Source organism: Xyrauchen texanus, chromosome 8 (genome assembly GCF_025860055.1).
Source record: "Xyrauchen texanus isolate HMW12.3.18 chromosome 8, RBS_HiC_50CHRs, whole genome shotgun sequence".
In the NCBI taxonomy this organism is placed as follows: Eukaryota; Metazoa; Chordata; class Actinopteri; order Cypriniformes; family Catostomidae; genus Xyrauchen; species Xyrauchen texanus.
In genome coordinates, this window is record NC_068283.1 from 37190460 (window position 1) to 37205515 (window position 15056).

A 15056-nucleotide genomic window follows, 5' to 3' on the forward strand; every position below is an offset into this window, starting at 1 on the left:
TTTCTAGGTCCCTTATCAAATAAGCAGATCTGTGACACTGACCTTGTTAACTACTTTGAACAAAAGGTCAGATTTCCTCTCCATTGATGTACATACACAATGTGGTCTTTGGACCATTCTCAAATCATGCTGGTATGGATTGTCAGGTTTTGCACAAACATGCCAACTCCAGAGCATGCTCTCATGCAAACGAATAGGGAAAGAACCAAAGGACATTTTTTACAAAAATGTATAATTTTCAATTAAACTGTGCACTCAAATTGTTATTCTATATAATATAGTTTGACATATAATTAAGACTCCTGAGCTCCTCACCAAACTCCCGTCCTCTCCCTTTCTGTCTCAGTTAGTGCAGCCCTGCCTTTAAGGGGAGGGGAAGATAAGAGTTAACATACAGACCACTGGAACTCCTCTGAGTCACAGTCCCATAATCAACGCAGCACAGACAGCTCGCGCGGGCCCGTGCACGTGCTGGACATTGATAAGAAAACTGCAAGACCAGAGTTATATATAATTATAAATGTCGTTTTCATTACAGCCAATGTGAAGAACTGGACGAAGGGATTCTCGTGTCTTACTTACACTTGGAACATATTAGATTGTGAAGGCAATATAAATAATATACCTACTATTTAACTGTTTTTATACTCAATCAACGGTGATGTGGAGTTAAGAGTTACGGAGGATTTTCTTGAAGAATGGCCTATTTTAGATTAAAACCAAACAGACTAATTTGATTTTTAAAACCCGCAAACTACCTTTCAAAGTACTTCAAATGGGCCGCTTGCTCCTCAGAAAAAAGACTCATTCTGCCGTGGAGGGCAATTTGAATGTTTGCGCACCGAGAAGAATGTCAAGCCTGCATAGCCGCTGAGGGACTCAAAACTGCTGCTTAATTAACCCGATATTTGCTCACGAGCCGCAGCTGTCCCCAGCGCAGGTGCTGAGCTTCTCGTGCGCATTTCTCTCAATGCGCGCTGTCCCGCGGAGTCCCGCAGCGGCACGGCAGCAAGATGAGCTCGCGGATCCCGCTTCTTCTCGCGGTGCTTGCGGTGGCATGTCTGCGGTTTGGCAGAGCGGAGGTAATAACTTTTTTAGCATTTCTTAGAGTACTTATTAAAGGTTTAGTTCACCCCAAAACGACAATTCTGTCATTGTTTACTCACCCTCATGTTGTTCCAAACCTGTTATTTTTGCTGTTATTTTATGTATTCCGTGGAACGATCTTCTTGTAGCACTTTTCCATACCGCAACCATACCTGTGAAGCTTCAAAAAGGCCACATTTCCACATATTTCACCTAGCAGGTTTTGTTCAGCTGTGAAATATGCAAGAACCAATGGGGTTTGGCATCAGGGTCAACGCAATTTGTCAAACCTGGAGCTATTTTGTAATCTGAACGACAGCGCGAATGAGATTTGAACTAGGATGGGAAGATTATCAGTGAAAAACAACTTTAATTTTGGCAGGTTACGAACAACGAGCTATTATGGATTCAGATAACTTGGAATATAGCACGCAGAGAGTGTTGTATTGACTGTCTATAGTGTTTATTGTGTGTCGTCTTCAGAATTTTATATATGTATATATACTGTATATATATATATATATATATATATATATATATATATATATATACAGTATCTATAAGGAAAAGTACAAAATAACAGAATTTTTATTTGAGGGTGTCCTGTTCCTTTAAAACAAGTCAACTGTTTGCTTGCATTTGTGTGAGCACATACTGTATGCACGTGTGTGTATGAGGATACAGGAGCGAATTTTCTTCCCAGTACTTCAAAGCTCCTTTCATCAATGTAACTGCCACAATAGCTAGTGCTGTAGTCATGCAGTGTGACCTTTGACACCCCACAAAGAAACTTCCTGAGTAGCTAGAATGACCTACCAGAAGTCTTAACTGTAATATCTTCACGTAACATATTACTTTTCTGCATATGATTATTTCTGTCTCCTTGGGTAATACTATTAAACGGCTTAAGTGCCTAAAGTCTCCAGGAACCATTGAACAATTTTGCTTTGTGGCTATGGATTTAAAAAATGTTAAAATGATGAAATCAGAGCGAGAGAGAGAGAGAGAGACCCAGAGAGAGAGAGAGAGTGAGCTGCGTTAGATGAATGCATTGTGAATGTGCTAATAAGACAAATGGATCTAGACAAAGAGCTCATGCATCTCTAAAACATGCACCTTTCAACAATTTTATTCAATGAAAAGTGGAATTAATGAGGAAGTGTTGAAATTTGAAGGTATGTAATTCTTTGCAGAAAGGGAAATGTAGGATCAAATCCATTTTAAAAGCTGTGATTATGAGCCCGCTGAACTTTAAGATGCACTTTTCAGGATGTTTCAGGATGCAAACTTTTTAATGTTTAATCTCTTTATGTTGTGTGATATGAGTGGAAACAGCCCACTGGGTCACTGTAAGTGATAATCTCTTGATTATACATTTTAATTTACAGATGATACAAATTAAACCTATACATGTAATTATTTCTTGCAGCTACATAAACCAACCCAAATGCATATTTGCATGTGTGAGTAGATGATATGGGCTCATGCGTGTGCATTGTCAGCAGATGTGTAATTCTGCATCATTACTCCACAACATGGGCTGTGCATTCCTCCACTACTCCACAATAAAAGAAAGCATTTAAATCTCTGTTGATATTTGGAGCAGTCCAGCATGACTGGCTCCAACACAAACATCTGTGTGTATGACCATTTTCAACAGTTGATGATGTGTCAGTGAAGCTCATTTTGATTTTCAGATTGAACTAGATAGGTGAAGTTTGATGTTGGCTTGGCAAAACCTTCGCTGACAGACAGACTCGATTGTTCGTTCATTATTTAGTCTTGGTCCACATCCACGCTAATATGTTTTTGTTTGAAAAACCATTGATTTTGCTATGTTTAAGCAACTCCGCAGCCGTCTTTGAAATGAACGGACTTTCTTTTCTACATCTGTTGACCACTGGATGTTCCAATTTCCCCCATTCATTTTAATAGAGGTGACCCGTCTCTTATAAATAGTCTCTGGTTTAAGCCTTTAATCCACACTAACACTATTTTCCTCCACCAAAAATGCAGAATTTTAAAAATGCTCTCCATAACCACATACTTTGGAAAGCAATGACATTAGGAAACTGAAAACGAAAAGGATAAGTATGGACATGGCCTTTGCCCGTTTGAACATTCTGTCAATGTAGTTTTGACCTATTTCTCAGATTAGTAATCCCAAGTGAGTAATCCCAAGTGACTCTTGTAGTCTAGAATATCAAAAGAGATCTTGATATCTTAAACTTTGCTCAAATTTGCCAAGATACCAATGTTTTCCAAAAGGCAGTGGTATTAGCATGAACTTAAACATTTCTCATTCTCAAAATTCTTCCAAGACTAAATTATAAGAGAGCTATATGTTAGTCACACATATTCGTTTTATAGCTCTATAGTTTTTTGCTGTTGTTGCTTAAACTATTGTCAAAAATGGCCTCATTTATGACTATATTTATTGCTCCTGGGGAATTTTATTGGTTGATACTTCAATAAATCATATCTGAGGACTCCATTGAGTGTCCTGGGATATGAAAGAGCAACTGATGACCAATAAAGCGGTTTTCTCTGGGTAAAATCAAAGAGTTTGTCTGTGTGGATGCCATCTGGTGCTTTTTGTCTAAAGCAATTACAGTTAGTGTGTTTGTGTGTCTGTGCCTCCCTTATAAATGATTATTAATTGTTTTGGTGTGTGAATGTGTATGTGTGTACAATATGCATGCATATTTCTGCAAGCATGTGTGTTGTGTTTTCATTTTTTCCTGCTTGAATGCAAATCAACATGCCAGCGAACACAGCGTATGCACATCTGTGCCTTGCTGAGCTCATTTATGCAGGAAATTGCCATGACAGCATTTCATCCAACAATGTACACCTGCTTATCGATGTCTGTCTCTTGGTGGATGCATTGTGTAAGATCTCAATTAAAACCATGCTGTTGTATTGGCTAAAGTCTTTTAGTGTACAGTATGCACAACTGGATGACAGAGTGCTTGAGAATATGAAATAAAATTCAAGACAGAAAATTGATGATTCATTAGATTTATGCATTCAGACAAAATAGGATCACCAAAGTTTGTCAAAGCTCCCAGGAGTATAAAACACACTCAGTGATTCACTATGCATGTGTGAGCCCAGAAGACTTCTGGTAAAGGGATAGTTCACCCAAAAATACAAATGCTTATTCTCATGTGAAACTCAAGTGACTTTCTTTCTTCCAAGGAACACAAACAGAGATGCTTTGGAGACGGACAGCCTCGGTCACTATTCTCTTTCATTGTATTGACAAACGATGCAATGAAAGTGAAATGGTGACTGAGACTGCTATACTGCATAACATCTCCTTTTGTGTTCCTTGGAAGAAAAAAAAAGCCTTACAATTTTGGAATAAACTGAGTAAATGAAGACAGAATTTTCTTTTGGGTGAAATATCATTTTAAATTATAAATTGATTGAGGTGTGGTTCATCATGGATGTTTTCTTAATTTTTGGTATGCTTGCATTCTTATGTTTGCACTGCCCTTGCCAAATTCTCAGAATCACTCGAAATATGACTCATTTTCCTTATCATGGTGGTTGTTGAAAAATGCCATACTTCCGGCAGCCTCCTTTATCCATCCATCTCTATACTTCTCCTCCTCATTCTCACCTCTCCTCTTAACTCCTCTTTTGCTCCATATCTCCATCCCCCACTTCCTTTCTGCCCTCTATCCTGTGTCCTGCATAAATGCTGCCAGATGAAGTCGGGAAGACAAGGGTCAGTGGCCCCTGTCTGGACACGCTGTATGAACAGGGCTATTGTGTCCCCAAGACCTGCATTGACACCCTGAGACAAACTAGCATCCAAAGCACTCTGTGTCTCATAATCACTCACACAACACATTCACAAGCCTTTATATTTTCACTCTGGAATATTCTATTCTGATCGGTCAATCATGGCTTTCTGTGGTCAAATATGTTTATACAATGATTGCTAAACTATCTATCTATCTATCTATCTATCTATCTATCTATCTATCTATCTATCTATCTATCTATCTATCTATCTATCTATCTATCTGTCTGTCTGTCTGTCTGTCTGTCTGTCTGTCTGTCTGTCTGTCATCTATCTGTCTGTCTGTCTGTCTGTCTGTCTGTCTGTCTGTCTGTCATCTATCTATCTATCTATCTATCTATCTATCTATCTATCTATCTATCTATCTATCTATCTATCTGTCTGTCTGTCTGTCTGTCTGTCTGTCTGTCTGTCTGTCTGTCTGTCTGTCTTTCTGTCTGTCTGTCTGTCTGCCTGTCATCTATCTATCTGTCTGTCTGTCTGTCTGTCTGTCTGCCTGTCTGTCTGTCATCTATCTGTCTGTCTATCTATCTATCTATCTATCTATCTGTCTGTCTGTCTGTCTGTCTGTCTGCCTGTTTGTCTGCCTGTCTGTCATCTATCTATCTGTCTGTCTGTCTGTCTGTTATCTATCTGTCTGTATGCCTGTCTGTCATCTATCTATCTATCTATCTATCTATCTATCTGTCTGTCTGTCTGTCTGTCTGTCTGTCTGTCTGCTTGCCTGCCTGTCTACCTGTCCATCCATCTATATATACTGTTTACATTTGTACCATAAATGTGATACATTTTTTCATCAACTGACAGTCCTAAAAAAAAGAAATAATCTGCCTTCCAATTAATAAATCTCTGCACATAGGTACACTGAACACTAACCTGAAACTGAGTCGCACTACTTACGCACTACTGATTATCACAAACATTTATTCCAACTCATCCCTCCTTTTCTTTAAAAAAGCCAAAATCAAGGATACAGTGAGGTACTTATGAGGCCAATTTGTTGAGGATTTAAAGTCAGAAATTTGAAGCTTATAATTTTATAAAACTCACATTAATTCTAAAAATCATAAAACTCTTTTACTTATTTTAGCAGTAAAGTTGTTTAAAACTTAATTTTTAGTCATTTTAGGGTTTTAGGTTTTGTTGACATTACATCACCATGGCAACGAAGTTGTAAAATTGGTTATAACTTTACACAGAAAAGGTTAGTAAGAAATGTTATCACACTAAAATCATGTTTACACACATATTGTTTATATATTGTGGCTATAATTTTGAAAAAGAGAGTATTTAACATAAAACTTGGCCCTCATTTACTTCCATTGTAAGTGCCTCACTGTCACCTGTTTTTGCTTTTTTTTTTTTTTAAGAAAAATAAGGGGCGTGTCAAAATGTATTTTTGTGGTAATCAGTATTGACCTTATTCACGCCAGCGCCATCTTTGATTTTTAATGGGAATGATTGTGAGGCTGTGTGGGATAAACTTGACACACTTCAATGGGCTGTACTGCAGTTTAAAGTGTTTTTGGATCGTTCCGCGGACAAAACGTTGATAAAATACCTGTCCAAGAACGTTCAGTACACAAAGAACACCAGACAACATGAGTTGTGGATCAGATGTGATCTAGGAGCTTTATACAGCTTTATATCTTTTGTGCCATTGAAGAGATGATAAGTGTATCCCTCACAGCCTCATTCTCATTCCCATTAAAAATCAAAGATGGCGGTAGTGTGAATAAGGTCTATTATTCCACAAATGCTGTCGATTGAGCTTAACTTGTACTAAATCCGGAATATCTCTTTAAGGCTTTTAAAAACCTTCTGGTTCCACTTTAGTTTTCTTTTTAGTTTTTTTTTTTTTTTGACTGACTGTCTGTCTCTATCCAAGGCCGATCCTCTCCCGGCTGCAGTGGTTGAGTTGGTGAAGGGTGGATCTGTGTCCTCTATGCAAGATCTGCAGTTTCTGCTGTTCTCTGAGTCCATAGGTAAACCAGCTCTCTTGAAATCTCTTACATACTGTTCTCATGCTGTTCTCAAACAAACTCACAAACATAATTCCATCCATATCTCATTATGGATCTTTCATCTCTTGGTCAAATAGTAGCTTTGAAAGAGGTGTTAAAAAAAGCCAATCTATAATAAAGGAACGGTCCAACTAAATATGAAAATTCTGCCATTACATACTCACCCGCATGTCTTTTCAAACCCATATGTCTTTCTTTCTTCCTTGGAACAACAAAGAAGAAGTTAAGCAGAATGTCAGAACTGCTCTCAATCTTACAATGAAAATATATGAGGACCACGCTTCAAAAGAGACAAAAAAGCATAATAAATGTAGTCCATACTACTTGTACACTATATTATGAGTCTTCTGAAGCCATATGATTGCATTGTGCTTGGAACAGACTGAAATTTAAGCCATTATTCATTGAACATCTTGCCTTATTTCAGTCACTATAATTGTGTGGCAAATAGCAGCTTGGACATTCTGCTAATAACTCCTTTTGTGTTCCATTGGATAAAGAAAGTCCTATACCTTTGAAACAACAAAAGGGTGAGTAAATGATGTCTGATTTGCTTTTTTAACACTTCTTTCAAATTGCCTATTTGACCTTTACTATGTTTTCCTCATTTACATTTAGCTGACACTTTTATCCAGAATGACGTACATTATAAAGTTCACATTCATACATTTGTCTAGTTATGTCTCTAAATCAAATCGTTCATATTTTGCAGAATGATTTTGTATCAGCATTTTAAATGTGCACTCTTAAAATATCACTAGTATAAATAGCTTTATCAAAACCTTGTAAGGCAGTAAGCTTTAGGCATGGTATGACGTCCCAGCGCTCTTCTACTCTTACTTCTATCCATTGAAAATAAAATAAAGATGCTATGAACATTTGTTGATGCATTTAAGTGATCATATGCTCTATTCCTGTCTTTCTTCCTCTTAAATGGCATTGCATACATAATTAGACAATGTGTCGTTAAGAATCTTATGACATTCATAGTGATAATTGCTGGTTGTAAATAATTGTTGTGCTTTACATGCTAAAGTTAATGTTATTTTGCTCTCCAGAGGTCGAGCCAGACGGTCACCATGATAATGACACCAGCAATCGACTGCCACGGAGTCTTCTCGGTTAGTCTGGTTAACATTGTTTTGTCTCTCATTTCTAGTTATTGTTGCTCATCTGTCAAGATGTTGTTCTTTCATAAAAGTTTCAAAAATCAACTTTTAAAGTATGAGTAACTCTTAAAGTGGTAACTGTAACAATAGTTTTATTCTACATGAATTACTGTAATTATTTATCATACCAAAGCTCAATGCAGAGCAGATTGGAAGACATTAGCTGCCATAAGATGACTGATGGTTCTGTGTGCATAAGTGTATGTAACTGATGACTTCAGCTTTCAATTAATTATCTGCTTATCACAATAGTGATCCAAATCAACAAATCTATCTGCCAGTCTCCCATTTGAGGGGTTAATGTGTCTAAGGTGTCATGAAACCACTGTGTCAGATCATCTGTATTCCCATATGCTATAATCATTGTGGAAGAGAGAATTTGACGAACTCCAACAAGGACTGTTCATTACTACACATGCTGAATGAGCAATTTGAGGAAAACATAGACACTTTCAACACATTTGTTCATCGAGGCACAGATAGAAATCAAAATAGAGATTTTTTTAAACCCCAAAGACTAAGTATTTAACTGTGGGACATAACTACGGACATGAATGATGCCACAAAATGTGATATTACATTTTTTATCAATCCGACTTACAAGTTTTTGCCTGGCAGATGCTAAAAAATCTCATCGATATACATTGATTGAGGGACTTGAGCCATAAAGCAACAACCTTGCAACTCCATATTATTGTGTCAGCAAGTTTCTTCATGGGCATATGTGAAATGTCATTGTAACAGGTAAAGGTGGGCAAGGAGGAGGCTGAACAGTTAACATAAAGTTAAAATATCAAACTCAACATAAAAAAACCATAAACAAACCTGTAATTGTGTAGCTTGTGTGTTTCTATGTTTGTCTTCAGATGCTCAGCCTGCTCAGCAAGCCATCTGTAAGGTCAGGACGGAGGTCATTGAGGTCACCCGCTCCATGTTGGACCGTAGTTATTCAAATTTCCTGTTGTGGCCTCCGTGTGTGGAGGTGCAGAGGTGTTCAGGGTGCTGTAATACCAAGAGCCTGCAGTGTGTTCCTGTACTTACACACACACGATACCTACAGGTACACACACATGCTCACATACACCTGTAGCCAGTGCAATGCTCCATTTACACTGATTGGCTGTATTGTTGGACATTGAACACTGAAAAAAATAAAGAAAGTGTTGCACATACATTTCAGCAATGCACGATGCATCATATCATGGATGATTATGAATGCCTGAAACTCACTTCGTTTCTCAACTTTCAGATTTTTCTCAACATTGTGTCGCTTGATACGCCCAAGATCGTTGTCGTTCATGTTGCTGCAAATAGCTATATGAGTGAATAGGTCATCCAAAAACAAAAATTCTGTTATCATTTACTCACCCTCATGATGTTTTGACTTTGTATGACTTTATTTCTTGCATTGAACACAATAAGGGATGTTAGGCAGAATGCTAGCCTCAGTCACCATTTACTTTCATTGTGTCTTTTTCCATTTAATTAAAGTGTATGGTGACTAAAGCTGTCAATCCCTACAAATTCTGCCAAGCATCTTCTAGGATGTTGTCAACGTTAGAATTAAATTCATACAGGTTTTGATCAACATTGGAGTGAGTAAAAGATGACAGAATTATAATTTTTTTCCATGAAGTTTAAAAATACAATTTTCACTGTCTCTTCCTTTTCAACCTCAGGTGATGAAGATACAGTATGTGAACAAGAGGCCACTCTACGATAAAGCCATTGTCTCCGTCCTCGACCATGTTGAGTGCCGTTGTCAGCCAGCCCCTCGTTCTGCCCAGCGTAGGAAGTCATCTGCAAACAAACAGGAAGCACGGGATCGCTCTGGGAAACCTCGCACTAAAGATGAGCTCCACCGCAGAGATGAACTCAAACACAACCAGAGGCTCAGTCTGGAGGACCTACTGAGCCAAAGCTGGCTGCCCAAGGATAGGCTCTCTGATTTGGGAGCACCAGATGCCTTCCAACCTTCTGGAGAGAACAAGCTCCATTTTAACGAGACGCAGTATGGAGGGAGTAAAGGTCATCTCCATTACCCTGGGGACGGAGGGAGACATCATGGCAACATGAATGACACAAAGGCGACTCTGCTGCCGAATCATACAGAGCGAGAAGAAACTGAGAAGCTTAATTCTTCTCTGCTCAATATTACAAAGGTCAGAGAAAGAAAGCTATCAAATGTGCCATTTGAATCACAGACTAATGCTAGCCAAAGTAAAACCAATCAGACATCTGAATATAAGATTGGTTTAATGGAACTGACCAATAAGACGTTTAAGCATCACTCAAACATCACGCAAGAGATCAACTACACCAACAGTGAAGAAATCGAGCATTTACAAAGACATGAAACCAACATTGCAGCAAGGACCAATCAGAATCATGAAAATAAAGTACCGCCCACAGAGCTGACCAATCAGACAGATCACCTCACTTCTAATGCCACAGAAAGATCCAATCAAAGTCAAGGAGATGTGTTTCTGTCTTCCAAAGAGAACAGTAAGAGGGTGAGAAGTAATGAGACTTCAGACGTAGGGGGTAAAGAGGAGGAGAAGAGGAGAGGTTCCAGCCCACAAGTGGAGAAAAAAGCTAAGGAGGAGGAGATGGAAGAACTGTTGTTACTGCACAAACTCATAGATGAAGAAAAACTCAAACATCACCTCAAAGTACAGCAAACAAGTACACAACAGGATGATAAACTACAGCAGCTCAACCACAAGCATCAACACGAGCACACAATCACAACCACACAACAAATAGGTAAATAACATACACATGTACAATACAGTATACACACCTATAAAACCATAAAACCAACAGAATGCATCCACACACAACTGTTAAAGGAACATTCCAGGTTCAATACAAGTTAAGCTCAACTGACAGCATTTAAGGCATAACGTTGATTACCACAAAAGTTTATTTAAACTCGTCTCTCCTTTTCTTTAAAAAAAACCCACAGTGAGCCACTTTTAATGGAAGTGAATGGGGGCCAATTTTTGAAAGTTAAAATACTCACTGTTTCAAAAGTATAGCCACGTGACATAAACAATATGCATGTCAACATGATTTTAGTGTGATAAAATCACTTACTAACATCTATATGTAAAGTTATAGACAATTTTACAACTTTGTTGCCATGACCATGTAATGTCAACTAACCTTAAAATGACGAATTAAACAACTGTACAGCTCAAATAATACGTGAGTTTTAACTGAAAATGTATTTTCTAAATAGTGCTTTTATAAAATTATAAGCTTTATATTTCAGCTTTTAAACTCTCCAAAAATTGGCCCCATTGACTTCCATTGTAAGTGCCTCACTGTAACCTCCATTTTTGCTTTCTTTAAAGAAAAGGAGGGTCAAGTCGAAATGTATTTTTGTCATAATCAACATTATGGCTCAAATGCTTTCGATTGAGCTTAACTTGTATTGAACCCGGAATATTCTTATAAATGTAAAAACTGGGCTTATTTTTTTGTAATATACACTGCATAATTGAACTAGGATGCTAAAAAGTGTCCAGTGCTGGTCTTTTTGTCTCTTCCACCACATAGAAGCTGCAGTGGGAAATTTTGCAGAGCACATTGTCAGCTGCGTTTAACTCACCAGTTTCATCACGAAACAGTCTTGCATCGATTCTCTTAGCCAGTGATCCGATGTTTGCAGATACCTCAAAGTCTGCCATGATATGAATTCCATTAGATTAGATTCAGGGGTCTGTGATCGATATTACGATATTATGTACCTATTTTATACAGTCAGTTACATTTATCGGTTCTTAAAAGTGCAAATCCAGTATCCACATTGGGACAGCCAAAAAAATAAAAAATAAAAAATTATATATATATATATATATATATATATATATATATATATATATATATATATATATATATATATATTATACTATATATACTCATTGGCTTGTGGAATGAGGGACACTACAGTGACAATTGTCATCTCTACAAAAGTCAGCCATGACTGGAGAGTATTGGCCGTTGCCCAGGGGCCTCTAAACCTGATCAATTATTTATTTATTTTGAGATATCTATTATAAATCCACGTAAATGTCAGCCTCATGTGAAATACCATTTGTTTGGCCGAATGCGTGCTGGACGACAGCTGTGCGACTATAGACACTCGAGTACTCAGGGTATCTGCGTCTCACAGGTGCAGCGTGTTTGTTTGAAGGACTACAGAGAACAGCGTCTGGTTTACAAAACGCCTCCAAACACAAAGATAAGGTGCAGTTTACCCTGTCCGTGTACAAAGCTGATTGGTTTAAATTCACATAAGTGACAGAATTCGTGCAACAGTATGGAGGACTTTATAATGTTTAAGTCGTGCATGCATTTAATGTTTAATGATGATGCGAAAGATGCCGTGTCATGGGGGCCTCCACAGTATACCAGCCCATGGACCTCTCAGGCCTTGGTTGTATCGATGACATTGCATTGTTGGTTAACTGATTGATGCATTGATCCAGATCAATGGATCGTTACACCCCTATGTACTAAGGTTTGATTTTTGGTTTGATTCTCTTGTGAGCTAATTGCCTACGAGTATCTTGGTTGATTTCATCACAATCCATGCAAAGTGTCACTGATATTACCACATAAATGCATACACATTGCCAATATCCACCTGAGGCATTACAGCTCATCTATTTGAAGATTAAGTAGTGAGTAGTATATAATATATTTATAAAATTGTCCTAGTTTTCAATACCTCTCTTTGTTGTAAACAGGAACCACATTTCCTCCTCTGCATCGTTCCCCTCCTCGCACACCTCCCAAACCACCTCCTCGTCCCCCGAAAAGGAGGAGAAAACAGCGCAACCGCATCAGCAAATCCGCCATGAGAGCGCTGCTCATGTAGCACAAAAACACACAGGTGAGCTCCTGAGACAATAGGAACAACTTGAAGGACTTCAGTACAATTAAAAGTCTGCCTCTGAAAAATGACTGTTTAACAGTACCAAAGCCCCACTTCACATGTTTCATGTAATTCCAATGACTATAATTGTCTGTTTCTTTCTCTCGTTTGCAGAATGATTTTCAGATATGTGCCTCCCTAACCTTCTGCCTAACATCTTTTGTGTTCCACGAAAGAAAGAAAGTCACGAGAAAGTATGCTGTTTAAAATAAGTCTGCTGTTCTCACTAAATTGGACCATACCTGCAGGTTCTTCACATTTTCATCAAGCGAAGACTTGGGGCATGGCCAGGATTTTTTCCCAGGGGTGGCAAGAGTTGAGTAAGGGGTGGCATCCAGTGTGTGTGTGTGGGAGTGGGGGGTTGCGGTGTCATCTTGCGGAGGATTCCATCTGATCAGGGGATGGGACGCTGTGTCCTCCCAGACACGGGCGGAAGATTGTTATGAACCATGCACAACACATACAGGTTAAGCCATCGCGCACATCCAGGATGTGAGTGGGGTCTGAGTTGGAGTGGCAAGGCTCATTTTTAGGGTGGCATTTGACACCCTGTGCCACCCATCTGGCCCCACCCCTGAGTGAAGATTCTTTCTCAATGCTCAAGTTGGCTCCTTTAGAATGGACACTCAAGCTGAAAAATGGGACCAAAACTGGGACTTATGGACCATGTAAATCAGCAAGTTCCGAAAATTGGAAGCAATGAATGCTTGAGGTTGAGAACATTGTAGAAGAACATTGGAATTAAAAATATAACACCGTGTAACTGCAGTACACCAGAGCATGTTCCTCTTTGGGTAAAATATGGAAGAGAATGGCCTGACAAAACCCATAACCACCATATCTCCCATAACCACTATCTTTCACCTTAGAAGTTTAAACCTGTGCTACTCCTCACCTTGAATTTTTAGACACTCCAGATGAAAGCGGTTGACAATTTCAAATTATTTTGGAACCAATTCCATCAATTCCATTGAGGCTTGAATAGAAATATAAGCACCTACGTTTGATGGTGACATCAAGAAGCATTTGGTAAATGAAGCCAATTTTTTAAGCAGATCTGGTATTATCATCAGAGATGATATGTGTCAAATGTGACAAAACTACAAATATTTTAATGTATATTTATTCAAATGATGTGCTTTTACCTAAAAAAGACAGACAGAGAGAAAGCTTGAACAATTGATCAACAAAAAGTGTATTTTAATACATTACCAGCCAAAACCACCATCTACCTTTGCTATAAATTGTTTGTTGAATATAATTTTAATTAATATTATTATTTAAGCGATTCTTAACACTGGAAATTCACACAGGATAAAGAAAGGGACTCTGTTTCTATATCGATTAATTGTTAATACCTCTAAGAGTGTAAAGGTGCTACATTATAACACAAAAGCAGTTAGAGTTTTATCATTAATATTATTTATTCTGTGTAAATCTTCTATTCTGTTCATAGCAGACCCAGTGTTTTATCATAGTCAAACACTCGCCAAAAGACCAAAATGTGGATTTCTGTAGTTTGTTCATGTACAGCTCAATGTCTGTGTTGAATCTTTGCTAAACTTTGCAGATGGTGCATATTTTGCACCCTTTTTTTATACATGGAATAAAATAGAAACACTAACCATCAAGGTGTACGTGATGTTCTCTTTACTCTTGATTTGACAGTGGATTCTGATTCGAGTTCAGCACATTTTAAAGGAATAGTTCACCCTAAAACGAAATTTCTGTTATTATTTACACATCCTCACGTGTAAGTTAATGACTGTTTTTGCATTTTTACACAATTATCCTTAAAACACATTCTAAACAAGCTATTTCGCAAAACTCAGCCCAGCCTGGTAGAATTCCATGGCCCCTGAAAATGCTGAAATGGGATGTCCCAGAAGTATTTGGGACTCCTGTGTCTATAATATTTATTCTCTATCACCAAATGAAGTTCCACTGGCAGTCAGAGGTCTTCAGTAGGAAAGTGTATTGCGTTGTTACTCTGGGGAATCATGTTGTTTATTTAGTTT

General features: G+C 38.1%; 1 protein-coding gene across 1 annotated transcript; it reads left to right on the forward strand.

The window, feature by feature from the left end:
* The first annotated feature begins 437 nt into the window (after window positions 1-437).
* On the forward strand, window positions 438-14661 carry LOC127648473 (uncharacterized). Its single transcript, XM_052133171.1, has 7 exons — window positions 438-1082; window positions 6789-6885; window positions 7983-8045; window positions 8960-9153; window positions 9773-10859; window positions 12851-12996; window positions 13153-14661. The coding sequence occupies exons 1-6, from the start codon at window positions 1014-1016 to the stop codon at window positions 12979-12981; spliced, it is 1641 nt and encodes a 546-aa protein (XP_051989131.1). The 5' UTR covers window positions 438-1013; the 3' UTR covers window positions 12982-12996; window positions 13153-14661.
* Window positions 14662-15056: the final 395 nt, after the last annotated feature.

Bases quoted from the DNA above. Each gene is read 5' to 3' on its own strand.
- LOC127648473 (XM_052133171.1), top strand. From the start codon at position 1,014: ATGAGCTCGCGGATCCCGCTTCTTCTCGCGGTGCTTGCGGTGGCATGT. The intron at 6,886-7,982 runs GTAAACCAGCTC...TTTGCTCTCCAG, and splicing joins GCTGTTCTCTGAGTCCATAG to AGGTCGAGCCAGACGGTCAC. The intron at 10,860-12,850 runs GTAAATAACATA...TGTTGTAAACAG, and splicing joins CACAACCACACAACAAATAG to GAACCACATTTCCTCCTCTG.